The sequence below is a fragment of the Leucoraja erinacea genome, chromosome 7 (genome assembly GCF_028641065.1).
Source record: "Leucoraja erinacea ecotype New England chromosome 7, Leri_hhj_1, whole genome shotgun sequence".
NCBI lineage: Eukaryota > Metazoa > Chordata > Chondrichthyes > Rajiformes > Rajidae > Leucoraja > Leucoraja erinaceus.
The window spans coordinates 47,006,276-47,020,198 of record NC_073383.1 but is presented as its reverse complement, the minus strand read 5'-3'; the positions used below and the strand labels follow the sequence as shown (position 1 = coordinate 47,020,198).

Genomic DNA, 13,923 nt, shown 5'->3' with positions numbered 1-13,923 from the left:
GGGCAGGCAGTGTAGAGGAAGCAAGAACTCTGCAGAAGGATTTGGACAGGTTAGGAGAGTGGGCAGAGAAGTGGCAGATGAAATTCAGTCTAGCAACGTGCAGTTTGGTAGTAGGAATAAAGAGATTATTTTCTAAATGGAGAGAGAATTCAGAAATCAGAGATTCAAACAAAAAAAAACAAAAGAAAGTGCTAGTGCAGGACTCCCAAAAAGTTAATTTGCAAGTCGAATAGGTAGTAAGGAAGGCAAATTCAATGCTAGCATTTATATGAAGAGGACTGGAATACAAAAACAGATGTAATGCTAAGGTTCTAAGGTGCTGGTCAGGCCACATTTGGTATACTGCAAGCACATTTGAGCCACATATCTGAGGATGTGCTGGCTCTGGAGGGGGCCCCAGGAGGTTTACAAGAATGATTCCAGGAATGAATGGGTTAGCGTATGATGAGTGCTTGACAGCACTGGACCTCCACTCGCTGGAGTTTCGATGGTTGAGGGGGAACCTCATTGAAACTTACAGTATAATGAAAGGCATTGAGAGAGTGGATGTGGAAAGGATGTTTCCACTGGTGAGGAGTGTCAAGGACAGTGTCATAGCCTCAGAATTAAAGGGCGCTCTTTTAAAAAATGAGGAGGAACTTATTTAGTCAGATGATGCTAAGATAGGTGGTACCCAACAGGGTGGTTAACCTGTGGAACTCATTGCCACAGACGGCTGTGGAGGCCAAGTCAGTGGATATATGTATTTTTTAAGACAGACAGACAAATTCTTGATTAGATCGACACAAAAGCTGGAGTAACTCAGCGGGACAGGCAGCATCTCTGGAGAGAATGGGTGACGTTCCTAATCTCAAGAAGGGTCTTGACCCGAAACGCCACTAATGCCTTCTGAGATGCTGCCTGTCCCACTGAGTTACTTCAACTTTGTGTCTATCTTCAGTTTAAACCAGCATCTGCAGTTTCTTCTTACACAAATTCTGGATTAGAACGGGTGTCAAGGGTCATAGGGAGAAGGCAGGAAATTGGATTAAGAGGCAGAAATCAACCATGATTGAACGGCGGAGTAGACTCGATGGGCCAAATGGCCTAATTCTACTCTTATAACTTTTGAACTAGTATGAATGTTTGGACGTGGTCCCCAGCTATTCACAATCTATACTAATGATGTGGCTGCAGAGAGATAATGGCACATTTGTTTCTACAAATTAGTTGGGGTTGAATTGAGAAAAGAAAGAGGCTTCAAAGAGGTAAAGACAATCCAAGTAAATGGACAAAACATAGACGGAACATGAAAAGACGCACAGTGCATTCTTTCAGAAATGCAAGCCTTTAATAATTAAAACTTCTTAAATTGTTTGTCAATGTTTAAAAGTACCGAGGTGGGCATGTGCAGTCACTGGAAGCCAACATGTAGTCAAACATTTAGGAAGGCAAACAGAAAGATGATCTTAATTACAAGACGATTTGATTACAGAGATTTAGCAATATTGAAATTTACCAAGCAGATTGTAGATGTTTGGAGTTCACTACATTAGAGCTGCAAGGCTCAGTCAAGTTCATTGAAAATAAATGCTTGCTTGTTAATAGAATCAAACATTATAGGACTAGTACAAGGAAAAGATGTTGCAGCAAAAGAACAAATGATCATGATGAATGGTGTTGCAGAATCAAATGGTCTCTTCCTGCTCCTATTACCCAAAGCACATTGGGCTACCCATAAGATAATATTTACCTTTGTAAAAAAGCACCACAATTTTCTGAAAGGCCTTCATGAACTGAATGTTGTCATAACAATATTCCTGAAGCTTCAGCAGCAAAGTCAGCTCTGATTGGCCCTGGGTGGTGAAGGCAGCAAGGAGAGGGCTATATTGCTGAAAATAGAAAGATTAAGAATGAGAAATGAACCAGATAGATTAGTACACTTTTATTAGGCAAAATTTGATTCCTGTGCGAATTGTAGGCACTGCAATTTGGATTGTCAAAAACATTTATAAAGCAGTTTTGAAAACTGTATTGACTTGGCTAATATTCAGGACATACAAGAGGAATAAACATATCTTGTTCAATGCTTGGCCCCATTTGGATAACGGAACAAAATATATTTAGAAGTTTGCCAATACTGCCAACACACCAATGACAGCACCTCCACTGACTCCTCTGTCAAGCTTCTCAAGTTGGCGGACGACACGACCCCGATTGGACTGATCCGGGATGGGGAGGAATCTGCCTGCAGACAGGAAGTGACAGCTGACGTCCTGGTGCCATCGCAACAATCAATGCTCTTAAGACAGTGGAATTGATAGTAGACTTTAGGAGAGTCTTTTAAGTTCCTGGGAATCATCATCTCCAAGGGCCTTAAATGGGAGGGCCATCATCTAGTCCACAGTCAAAAAAGCACAACAGAGGATGTGCTTCCTGCGGCAGCTGAGGAAGCACAATCTGCCACAGGCAATGATGGTCCAATTCTATACGGCCATCGTAGTCTGTCCTCACCTTCTCCATTATGGTCTGGTTTGGCTCGGCCACCAAGCACGACATCTGGAGGCTGCAGCAAATCGTCCGATCAGCTGAGAAGGCTATTAGCTGAAACCTTTCCTCCATTGACGAACTGTACACTGCAAGGGCCAGGAAGCGAGCGGGTAAGATAATCTCTGACCCCTCGCACCCTGGCCACAAACTCTTTGAATCACTTCCCTCTGCAAGGCGACTCCAGACTGTCAAAGCTGCCACAGCCAAACATAAACACAGCTTTCCCCCCCCCCCACGAGTAGTAGCTCTACTCAATAGCCAAAAATCTGTAGCCTCCTTTTGCTCTAGTAACTTAATTCACATGTTTTATCAATTATGTTTTATTCTTAATGTTTAATGTTTTGTGTCATTCCTAACTGTCACTGTATGTTAAGTTGTCACAGAATGTGGTGAGTCTGTGGAATTCTCTGCCTCAGGTGGAGGCAGGTTCTCTGGATGCTTTCAAGAGAGAGCTAGATAGGGCTCTTAAAAATACCAGAGTCAGGGGATATGGGGAGAAAGCAGGAAAGGGGTACTGATTGGGGATGATCAGCCATGATCACGTTGAATGGCGGTGCTGGATCGAAGGGGCGAAAAGGCCTACTCCTGCACCTATTGTCTATTGTCACTTGCGGGCAGAGCACCAAGGCAAATTCCTTGTATGTGAATAGATGGCCAATAAACTTATTCATTCAATAACACTAAACTGGACAACATTGTGAATTGTAGAGTATGCAAAGAGCTTTATAGTCAACCTAGATTGAATGAGCGGGCAGAAGATACAGCACAAGGATGAGTGTAAAGACAAAAACTTTAGAGAAAAAAAAACATATCCTTTAAACCGTTACACTGGGAACAGTTTCCGTTCAAGACAATTTGACTATTCCTATACAAGACTGAAAGCAAACATGGGCACAGCAAATAGTTATGGTATGCTGGCCTTCATAGCAAGTCTTATTACAGTTGTACAGGACACAAGTAGAAGGAATTTATTTCCCATTAGCGAGCACATTAAAGACCGATTGATCCGGTAGTATGAACAGATTAGTGAATACAAACCCACTTGATCAACCACATTTGATCAAGTATGTTTCAAAGGAATAGAAGTGGGGAGAACATTTCACCTTGTGGAGAACGGAAGATCAGGGTAGGTAGTCACAGAGCAAGAGATTTAAGACCTAGACATGGATAAAGATTCCTTTACCTAGAGGATGGTGACATCTGCCATGGCTCAGAAACAGGTCTTAGCCCACCATAGTCTTGCCAGTCAAGTACCAGCCTATACCAATCCCATTTTCCAGCACTCAGCCTATAGCCTTCCATGCCATGGCACCTCAAAGATTAATTTACCAAGTTTTGAGTGAGTCCCGCCAACCTCCATTTTCTCAGACCAGACAGTGCTATTGTTTAGGGCCAAAAGGCCAAGTTACTAATGGCATCCAAAGGTAAATAGATAATATATGCAAAAGCATAAGGAAAGCACAAGGAAAGAGTCCTGAAATATAGAATCGGCCATTGTTTATCGAATGGAAAGCAGGCTTGAATGGCCTATGCATTTGTGACTAATTTATGAATTGCGAATTATGTTCCCAAAATTCTAGCAGGAAATGAGAACAATACAAATACTAAACAACTATAAAGTCTAGCAAATGCCACTACACAAGACAAATATGGTCAGGTGCTTTTCTTGGAAATGCGCACATTGGGCAAAACCACCTGAGATACTGGATATCTGATACATTAGGAAACCAGATGCAGTGACAGAAGTAAAAATTCTCTATCCAATTAGTGGCCAGATCAATTCTTTGATATTGAAAAGGACAAATTAAAAACAGGCACAAAAAAAATGGAAAAGCCAGCATGGACCAAATGAGCTTAATCTACATCATATTAGGATATGGTGGATAAAAAGTGTACAATGGACCAATGGAAGTTGTAAAATGGGGTTTTACAAAAACAAGATTGGTCACACAAAGTTACAAAATTCTCAAAATGCAAGCCCCAAACTGTAGCTTCAGCTATTCAAAAAATATACTGTACAATGAATTTCCCAACAGGGTTGTTCCTTGTGATTAAGTTTAAAATTAGGACAAGCACTACCTGGTTGTTGAAAGAAACCCGAATTTACCTTTAAGTGCTTAATGGCTTGTTCTGTTAGCAGTTCCTCCTTCTTGTTCCATTCCACTGCACCCATTATACAGTTCCACACAATAGTGATCATCGTCTGTTCAGAGATGCTGTTTTTCTTCATCTCGTCTTTGGCATATGTGATAATCTAAATTAAATTGATGAAACAATAAATTTTCTTCACATCCTTCAAATGATCATTTTTACATCAGACTTTCCACACAATTTTTAAGTCATTCATGATGTTACAAAAGACTGGCAAAGCAAACATTTGTCACTCAATATATCCTAATTGAGAGGCCAGATCATTTCAATGGGGAATTTAAGAAATCAATCTAATTGCTGAGTCACCCATGGTAAGAACAGATTGTCTTTAAAATGATCCCAAAGCATAAAATTTGAAGAGTGGGGAGAAAACCATTATAGTAAAAAAAAGATGCTCAAAGGTTGGCACTGTCATAGTGGGCTAAAAGGCCCAGTTGAAGGTCAGTTTATTGTCACATGTACCACTAAGGCATCGTGAAATTCGATTTACCATATAGTCATAAGCAACAAGACGCACAATTACATAAAACTTAACATAAACATCCACCACAGCGGATTCCCCACATTCCTCACTGTGATGGAAGGCAATAGAGTCCTTCTTCCTCTTTATTCTCCCGTGGTCAGGGCAGTCGACCCATCCACAGTCAGGCCGATCGGAGCACCCGTGTCGGAAGCTCCTGCGGCTTGGAGCACCTGAAGTCGCTCTAACCAGGGACCAAGAGTGTTAAAGTCCACAGGCTCCCAGTCAGTCTACAGCAGAGGCCGCCAACTCCTCAATGTTAGGCCGGAGTGCAGAGATATGATAGGGGGAGAGGGGAGAGAAAAATAAAAAACGCATCTCTGTCGAGGTAAGAGATGGAAAAATGTTTCTTCCCCCCCCACATAAAAACAAGCCAAAGAACAGTAAAACATACATTTAACATGCACAATCACATACACTTGATCTGGACATTATATATAGTTTGTATTTTTAAAACAGCATTGCATCTTTTCTAGCTTCAGAAATGTTGTCAGACTAAAGCATATTTTAATGCACAAGCCCCTTGAAAACTTTAAAAGGTTGTCAGATTTAGTTTGTTTTTTTAATGCAAGAGAACAACATATCTTTAAGCCAGCAAGCAGGTGCTAAATATTTACTTCAAATCTTAAAATGAACAAACTTAAATAATTTAAAATTGAAAACTGAAGCATTAAATGTATCAATTAAAACAGATAATCTTTAGAAATGTCCCACAACTAATTAGTTTTAGATTTAATATTACCTCTTTGAGGGGATCACCACGGGCCATTTGATCTTGGAGCTCCTTTTGCAGCTCCTTTCGTGCACCAAGAGACTGCTGGTTACGGACAAAATCGGCAAGCTCCTTCAAACCAGCTTCGGTAAAATACTTAACAAAGTGATCATAACTTTGTTTGTTAGCTGGGAATAATTCCTGCAGACAAAAAGGAATGCCTATTGTAATCAATGCCTCACATAATGCATTTTGATTAAAAGCAAGCTGTACATGATGCAAAATGTTTTAAATAATTTTATATCAATCTATGTACATCTTCAAGACAAAACTGTAATGAGCAAACAATCCCATTGAAAGAACTAGAAACTGGATTATGTTGAGGCAGCGTGGTGTGGATGGAGGGTGATGGAGTGTAGTTGGAGATTGGTTTGCGTGATTGTCTGGGCTACACCCACAACTCTCTGCAATTTATTGCGGTCTTGGGTAGAGCCGTTCCCAAACCATGCTGTGATGCATTCTGACAAAATGCTTTCTACAGTGCATCTGCAGAAGTCTGTGAGGGTAGTTGGGTACATAAAGTCATAAGGAATAAGAGTAGAATCAGGCCATTCGGCCCATCAAGTCATTCAATAATGGCCGATCAATCTCTCCCTCCTAACCCCATTCTCCTGCCTCCTCCCCATAGCCCGTCACCTGTACTAATCAAGTATCTATCTATCTATTTATCTCTGCCATAAAAATATCCACCGACATGGCCTCTACAGCCTTCTGTGGCAATGAATTCCAGTCACCACCCTCTGACTAAAGAAATCTCTCCTCATCTCCTTCCTAAAAGAACATCCTTTAATTCTGAGACGATGACCTCTTGTTCTAGACTCGCCCACTAATGGAAACATCCTCTCCACATGCCAAACTTCCTAAGCCTTCTAAGGAAGTAGAGGTGTTGGTGTCCTTTCTTGGCCATGGCTTATCTGTGGCAAGTCCAGGACAAATTGCTGGTGATATTTATTCCCAAGAACATGAACAAGAACGATGTGTACACGGCTGCACTTCCTGAAGTCAATCACAATCACCTTTGTCATGCTGACATTGAGGGAGAGGTTGCTGTCTTAGCATCCAGTGGGGAGGTTCTCAATGTCCTTCCTGGCCTCCATCACGTCGTTATTTGAAATCAGGCCCACTATGATGGTGTTGTCTGTGAACTTGTAAATTGAGCTGGATTGGTATTTAGCTGTGCAGTCATGAGTATAGTAGGGAGCTGAGGGCACAGCTTTGAACAAGTCTATAAAAGCATGAGATTTCAAAAATTCTGGAATTGTTAAAAGCAAAGCTAGAAATCCTGCTTGATCTGCTGAGCATTTGCAGCATTCATTTCAGGATTTCAGCGCTTGCTGCAATTTGCTTGTGAAATTCTGTACATAACTTCCACAAATAAAGGCTTACCAATGGGTTATAAACATGATGATTCATTCTATTTTCCTTAAAGACTCACCAGCAATCTATTGTCCATGTTGACCTTACGAAGGCCTCCAGCAACTGCATTAATGTCTTTCTCAGTTATCCAGGATTTGAATAGTTTAACAGCAAATGCTGCCGAAACACCTGGAACAAAAACAGTATGCAAGATTAAAGCAGATTGATTCTCCCTATTTAGGCATGATACATCAAAAGTGTATTATTAACTGTAAATTTCTCCTCAACCCAAATCTTTCTTTTAATACTGACCTACCCCCGTTTACTAACACCCAATTTAGGCACAGCCCAAACATTTAAAAAAAAGTGTTTGGGGAGATCAGGATAGATTAGTCAGCTGCTGCAAGGTTGCTAGCCCCTTTCTATCATAGAGGAACTGTTTACAGCATTATCTAAATGGTTGAGTTAAATGCCCTTGTTAACTAAACATTGCTCTTGATCAGCCCATGTTTTTGTATAAATATATTACCAGACAGGTATATTTATGACGTGAACTGTTCATCTTATGTTCTCCGAATCAGAACTGTTACAATCTGAAAAGACCTGTAATTCCAACAACTACCAAAAGTGGCAATGTCACATGACTGCATTACAATTTATTGAACTAAAATTATTTGAAATGCAATTATGAAAATGAATATTCTGCAGTCTGGTTGAAAGTATTCCAATATTACCTGAAAGACCACCAATCCAAAAAAATTTGCAAGCTTTCAATCAGAGCACAATGAAAGTGAACGGTTACACTTGGCTATAAGCCCCCTCTCCCCCCCCCCAAATACATTTGTCAAACAGCTGCAATGTTATGAGATCTGTGCTCCTCAAAATCTAGAAGCTCAAATGGCTGTGACTGAACTGCAAAGCACTGGGATTTCTTTAAAGTTCAGTTCAAAGTGCCCTTGAAAACAGAGGGATTTTGTACTACAGGTGCACAACCTTTTATCCGAAAGCCTTGGGACCAGACACTTTTCGTAATTCAGAATTTTTCGGCTTTTGGAATGGAAGATTTTTAGCGTAGATTTTAACGGCCGGCTCAGTGGTAGAGTGCTCGGCTCGTATCCGCAAGGTCGCGAGTTTGCGCCTCGATCCCGGCAGTTACTCGATCGCGAGTTTGAGTCTTCAATGTAGTTTTTTCTTGCAGAATAGGAGAGAATAGGGAGGGTTAGGCTGGGATCATTCTCTGCGAGATAATCTTAGTGCGGGAGACAAGTGTAGGAGTGGTGTACTGACTGTGTGGGCAGAACTTTGGAAGTGATTGCCCACCATTCTCAAAAGCCGCTGTGTCTCCCTGTCCCTCCAACTCCAGAGGAAGCCGCTCCCCGATGGGCCACTACGGCGACAAGTGGCAGTTCGCCCACAGCCCGAGCTGCGCCCCTTCATCTGCAACCCGGGTTCCTCTGGAGTTGGAGCAGGGCTGGGCTAAAGTTGCTGCTGGCTGTGAGTCTCTGGGATCTCCGTGCTTGCAGTGGGCCTGGGGGTCGGTGTCCCGATGAGGGGGCGCAGCTCGGGCTGTGGGCGAACTGCCACTTGTCGCTGTAGCGGCGCATCGGGGAGCGGCTTCTGGTGGTCCTGACGTCTCTCAGCTCCTGTCCAGGGGGATGGCCGGAGACGTCAGGACCAACAGAAACCCGCTCCCCGATGCGCCGCTACAGCGACAAGTGGCAGTTCGCCCACAGCCCGAGCTGCGCCCCCTCATCCGCAACCCGGGTTCCTCTGGAGTTGGAGCGGGGCTGGGCTAGAGTTGCTGCTGGCTGTGAGTCTCCGGGATCTCCGTGCTTGCAGTCGGTGTCCCATTGGTCCTGACGTCTCCGGTCACCCCTCTGGACTGGAGCTGAGACTGGGAACTGTACCGCCCTTGCCCCCTCCCTCTGCAACTGCAAACAACTCCACAGTTCCCAGTCTCAGCTCCTGTACAGGGGGTGGCCGGAGACGTCACAGCCCGAGCTGCGCCCCCTCATCCGCAACCTCAAGACCAAGACGCACCTTGCACACCATCAGCTTCGGTCCCTACGGGGAGCGTGTTCCTCTGGAATTGGAACGGGGCTGGGCGGCTGCTGCTGGCTGTGGGTCTCTGGGATCTCCGTGCTTGCAGTGGGCCTGGGGGCCGGTGTCCCGTTGGTCCTGACGTCTCCGGTGACTGGCACTAGCTCCGACGTGAAGACAGTGCAAAACCCCCGCGCCGGTGCAATGGGCGGGGAGCTGGAGAGGGGAGGGAAGGGGTCACACACATGGCCGGGAAGCAGAGGGGTGTAGGTGGGGTGAAACTTAAGGGAGCGACAATTTGCTGCTGCCTGCCCGCTGAGTTAAAAAGTTCTCATGCAAGACTCACGATACACTGCGTATCGTGAGTCTACCATGGGAACTTTTTAACTCAGCGGGCAGGCAGCAGCATATTGTCAATTATTAACCCTCCCGCGCAATATACCCTCACCTTCTCTTTTATGAATGGGGATTTAGTTCCCCTTTCTTCGAGGACCGACCGGAGGTTCCGCTGTCACCTCTGCGGGCCGCCCTCGGTGAACGTTTTCAAGGACCTTTCTTCAAGGACTAAAAAAATGTCCGCTATTCGGAGCTTTTCGTTATTTGGAACTTCGGATAAAAGATTGTGCACCTGTAGTATTATTCATCAACAATTCTGGGAGATATCTCGAAGTTGACACAAACAATTCGTATTGCTTTGTACAGAAAATTTAACAACCAAGAACATAACATTAGAATTTACCTTCCTTAACCAAATTCTCATTAAAGAGACTGCTCAAAATAGTGGACGATAACGTTCCATTGCCTAGCAAAATCCCAGTCAGCATTGCTAGCTTGGTTCGTTCAGATTCTGAGAAACCTTTCAGGAATAGCAGCAGCTGAAATAAGCCACACGTGTGAATTAGTCTCATTTGCATTCATGGCAGGTGTAGAATGCTGGAAACTGAAAAAAAGTTGATTTGTACACAAGTTCCAACTGGTTCAGTTTTTAAAGGTTTCTTATTCTGCTCATGGTACAATCATACAATACATTTGCCAGTTAGAAACAGTTCACATTAACTCATTCCCAATTCCACTGCTCAAAATGGTTACTCTGGTGTGAAGTAGCCACTTTATGATTTTATAAACACACCCAATGTTGCTGACAAGGTTTGCAAAGTAAATAATTCAACTCAATCAAGATATCTAGAGATAATAATCAGCTCAAAAGTGTTTGATTTGGATTGGTTTGCAATTTATGTCACAGGGGAGTTAATAAATTCATTTTGGAGATAGTGATCACATCTTAATTTTTTTTTAATTGTTTTGAATAGGGTCAGGTCTGGATGTTGGGGGAAGGTACTTAATTGCGGCGAGGCAGATTACAATGTTATTAGACAGGAGTTGAGAGTAGATTAAGAGCAGTTATTGGACAAAACCACAGTTGGCACGTGGGAGTCTTTTGAATGCCAATTGATCAAAGTGCAGAATCAGCATTTTCCAACAAGGATGAAAGAAAAGGACAGCAAAGTAAAGGAGCAGTGGATGAAGGAGATTGTAAACTTGGTCAGGTTGGATAAACATGGATTGTTTGATCTGGGAATTAAACAATAGAAGTATATAAAATTGAGAGGCATAGATCAGGTCAATGGTCAGAACCTTTTCCCCAGGGTGGAAATGTCCTACACTAGAGAGCATTGCTGTAATGCAAGAGGGAGAAGTTTAATGGATAGGAAGGAACCGAGATGCTGGTTTACACCTAACCTACTCAAAATGCTGGAGTAACTCAGCGGGACAGGCTGCATCTCTGGATAGAAGGAATGGGGGACATTTCGGATCGAGACTTCTGTAGATGTGTGGAGCAAGTTATTTTTAGAGAGTGGTGGGGGCCTGGAACGCATTGTCAGGAGCTCTTGAGACACACAGGACTGTGGCATTTAAGAGGCTTTTTGATAGGCACATGAAATTAGGGACTAGAGGGATATGGATCAGGCAGGCAGATTCATAGCGAGAAGAATTGAGTATTGGAGCATGGTGGTCCTACTGTAGTTGTACAGGGCCCTAGTGCGACCACACCTGGGGTATTGTGTGCAGTTTTGGTCTTCTAATTTGAGGAAGGACATTCTTGCTATTGAGGGAGTGCAGTGTAGGTTCACCAGGTTAATTCCCAAGATGGTGGGACTGACATATGATGAACTAATGGATTGGCAGGGCTTATATTCACTGGAATTCAGAAGGATGAGAAGGTATCGTAGAAACATGTAAAATTAAATTCGGGTTTGGACAGGCTAGATGCAGGAACCATGTTCCCCATGTTGGGGGAATCCAGAACCAGGGGTCAGTTTAAGAATAAGGGGTAGGCCATTTAGAACTGAGATGAGCAAAAACTTCACCCACAGAGTTGTGATTCTGTGGAATTCTCTGCGACAGAAGGCTGTGGAGGCCAATTCACTGGATGTTTGCAAGAGAGTTAAATATAGCTCTAGGGCTAATGGAATCAAGGGATACGAGAATGCAGTAATGGGGTACTGATTTTGGATGATCAGCCATGATCATATTGAATGGCAGTGCTGGCTCAAAGGGCCGAATGACCTTCTCCTGCACCTATTTTCTATGTTTTTATGAGATCAGCTTAACTTGGCATCATGTTCAGCACAAACATTGTGGGTTGAAGGGCATGTTCCTGCACTGTACTGTTATGTGTTTAATAAATTGGGGAGATGGGCAAGACAGAACAGGTAGGAAAATGAAGTCAGTAAAATTAGCCATGTTCTTGAATGTTGGAACATGCACATGGGGCAGTTATAATTCATTCTTGTTGTGAAACTGAATTACCAATACCAATAAAGAAGCATTTGAAGCAACCAAGAGTTATTTCAATCAATTCAAACCTTCTTTATCTCATCTTCAAATCCTCTCTCCAGGTACTTGTAACGCCTGATCAGCTTATTGAACACCTGTCAAGCAAAGAAAAAGTAAAAAAAAAGTTGAAGTGGAAAATGTCACATTGTGTTTACTCCCATCAGGCAAACAATGTTTTACAAAGTTTGATGAGCGATAGCTAATATTCAATATTTGCAAGCACAAGGAACCGTTCAAATGCATTTTCTCCAGCCAAAGCAACCAAATAAAAAAATGCATGCAATGGAATAAAACGTTGGGGTGCTGCTATTGAAAGCCATTTCAAAATAATAACCAAATAACCACGAAGAGCACATACAGAAAGGTGCTGCAAATGTGGTTTATAACAAAGAAAGACAAAGTGCTGGAGTAACTCAGCAGGTCAGGCAACATCTCTGGAGAAAAGTGATGGGTGATGTTTCAGGTCTGTGCCAGAGAAGGGTCCTGACCTGAAACAGCATCCATCAATTTTCTCCAGAGTTGTTGCATGATCGGTTGAGTTACTCTAACACTATCATCAGAACACATGCGCTACTTCAACATCATAACCAGAATTTCTAAAATCAATGGCTTCATTATATACAAGCAACCAAAATTGCCCACAAACCCATCTCTCATTAATTAACATTGACATAAAAGTGTAATCAATTAGAGCACAAAAAAAGCCAACATTTATTCTGTTGTCCAATACCAACACGTGCAAATGTACAAAAAAACCCCACAGGAACACGGTTACATTGCTATCAACTCTAAAAGTAGCAAACGGGTCAATAAACTCAATAAAGCACATTTTAAAGTAGTGACAAATTGTTAAAGCAAACAATACTAATATGGCTATCTAATCAGGCATTCAAAACACAACCTAAAAATAAAGATTTTGTAGAATAGTACCAGAGCCAGAAGGAAGCAGAACTACATTTAGTAAGTACTTCAAGTAGCCCGTGATTTCCCTTCTCCAGCATTTTGTGTCTATCTTATATTTAGTAAGAGTTTAGTAAAAGTTGAATGGAAACACGAGAAAAGGGGCAATGTGTGGAAAAATTATATCGATTATATTCAATATGTAACTGGAAAACGTGAACCCACATTCAACTGCAAAAGTATGATGCAACAGGCATTTAAAATTCAAACAAAAAATTATAATTTTAAGATTAAAATTCACTTATTTACAGACACTGATCAGAGTATTTCCACATTTATTTTCTTTATCATGTGTTTTATAGTCCTATTACAGTAAGTGTTTAGACTAAAAAACCAGGCCAGAATCCATTAGCATGAACTTTCATTTGACAGTTTACGACTACATCCTGGTAGATTAAAGATGAGGGTCTGCAGTAGGAAAATATAGGAAAGCGGTAAGGAAGCAAGGTGATATTCAAAAAAGTTTTGAATGCTAGTTTCACCACTTTTCGAAGTTTAAAGCAAACTTGACAAGTTTCCTCGAGTTTGTTAACACAAAACCGTACCTGAGCATATGCACGTATGGTCTCCAGGTTTTCTTGAGCAGCGAACACACATACATCTGTACGGTTCACGTTATCCGCAAGGGTACCACCTGGAGCTGTAACACAAATAAGACCCCAAGCCTAAAAATACACAAACTACAATTGGCTTCTCCAAATTATAGTCTCTTCCCAGGTGACAGATGGAAGGAATCTCTTCCCAGGTGACAGATTAA

General features: G+C 42.3%; 1 protein-coding gene across 1 annotated transcript in view; it reads right to left on the bottom strand.

The window, feature by feature from the left end:
- LOC129698964 (eIF5-mimic protein 2) overlaps positions 1-13,923 on the bottom strand; it is a 38,111-nt gene that overhangs the window by 5,814 nt on the left and 18,374 nt on the right. Inside the window, exons 4-10 of the mRNA XM_055638495.1 lie at positions 13,712-13,806; positions 12,236-12,301; positions 10,108-10,243; positions 7,408-7,517; positions 5,943-6,113; positions 4,637-4,783; positions 1,733-1,871 (exon numbers count right to left, since the gene is read on the bottom strand). Of these exons, the coding sequence (XP_055494470.1) occupies positions 1,733-1,871; positions 4,637-4,783; positions 5,943-6,113; positions 7,408-7,517; positions 10,108-10,243; positions 12,236-12,301; positions 13,712-13,806 (864 nt within the window). The remainder of the gene's footprint in view (positions 1-1,732; positions 1,872-4,636; positions 4,784-5,942; positions 6,114-7,407; positions 7,518-10,107; positions 10,244-12,235; positions 12,302-13,711; positions 13,807-13,923) is intronic.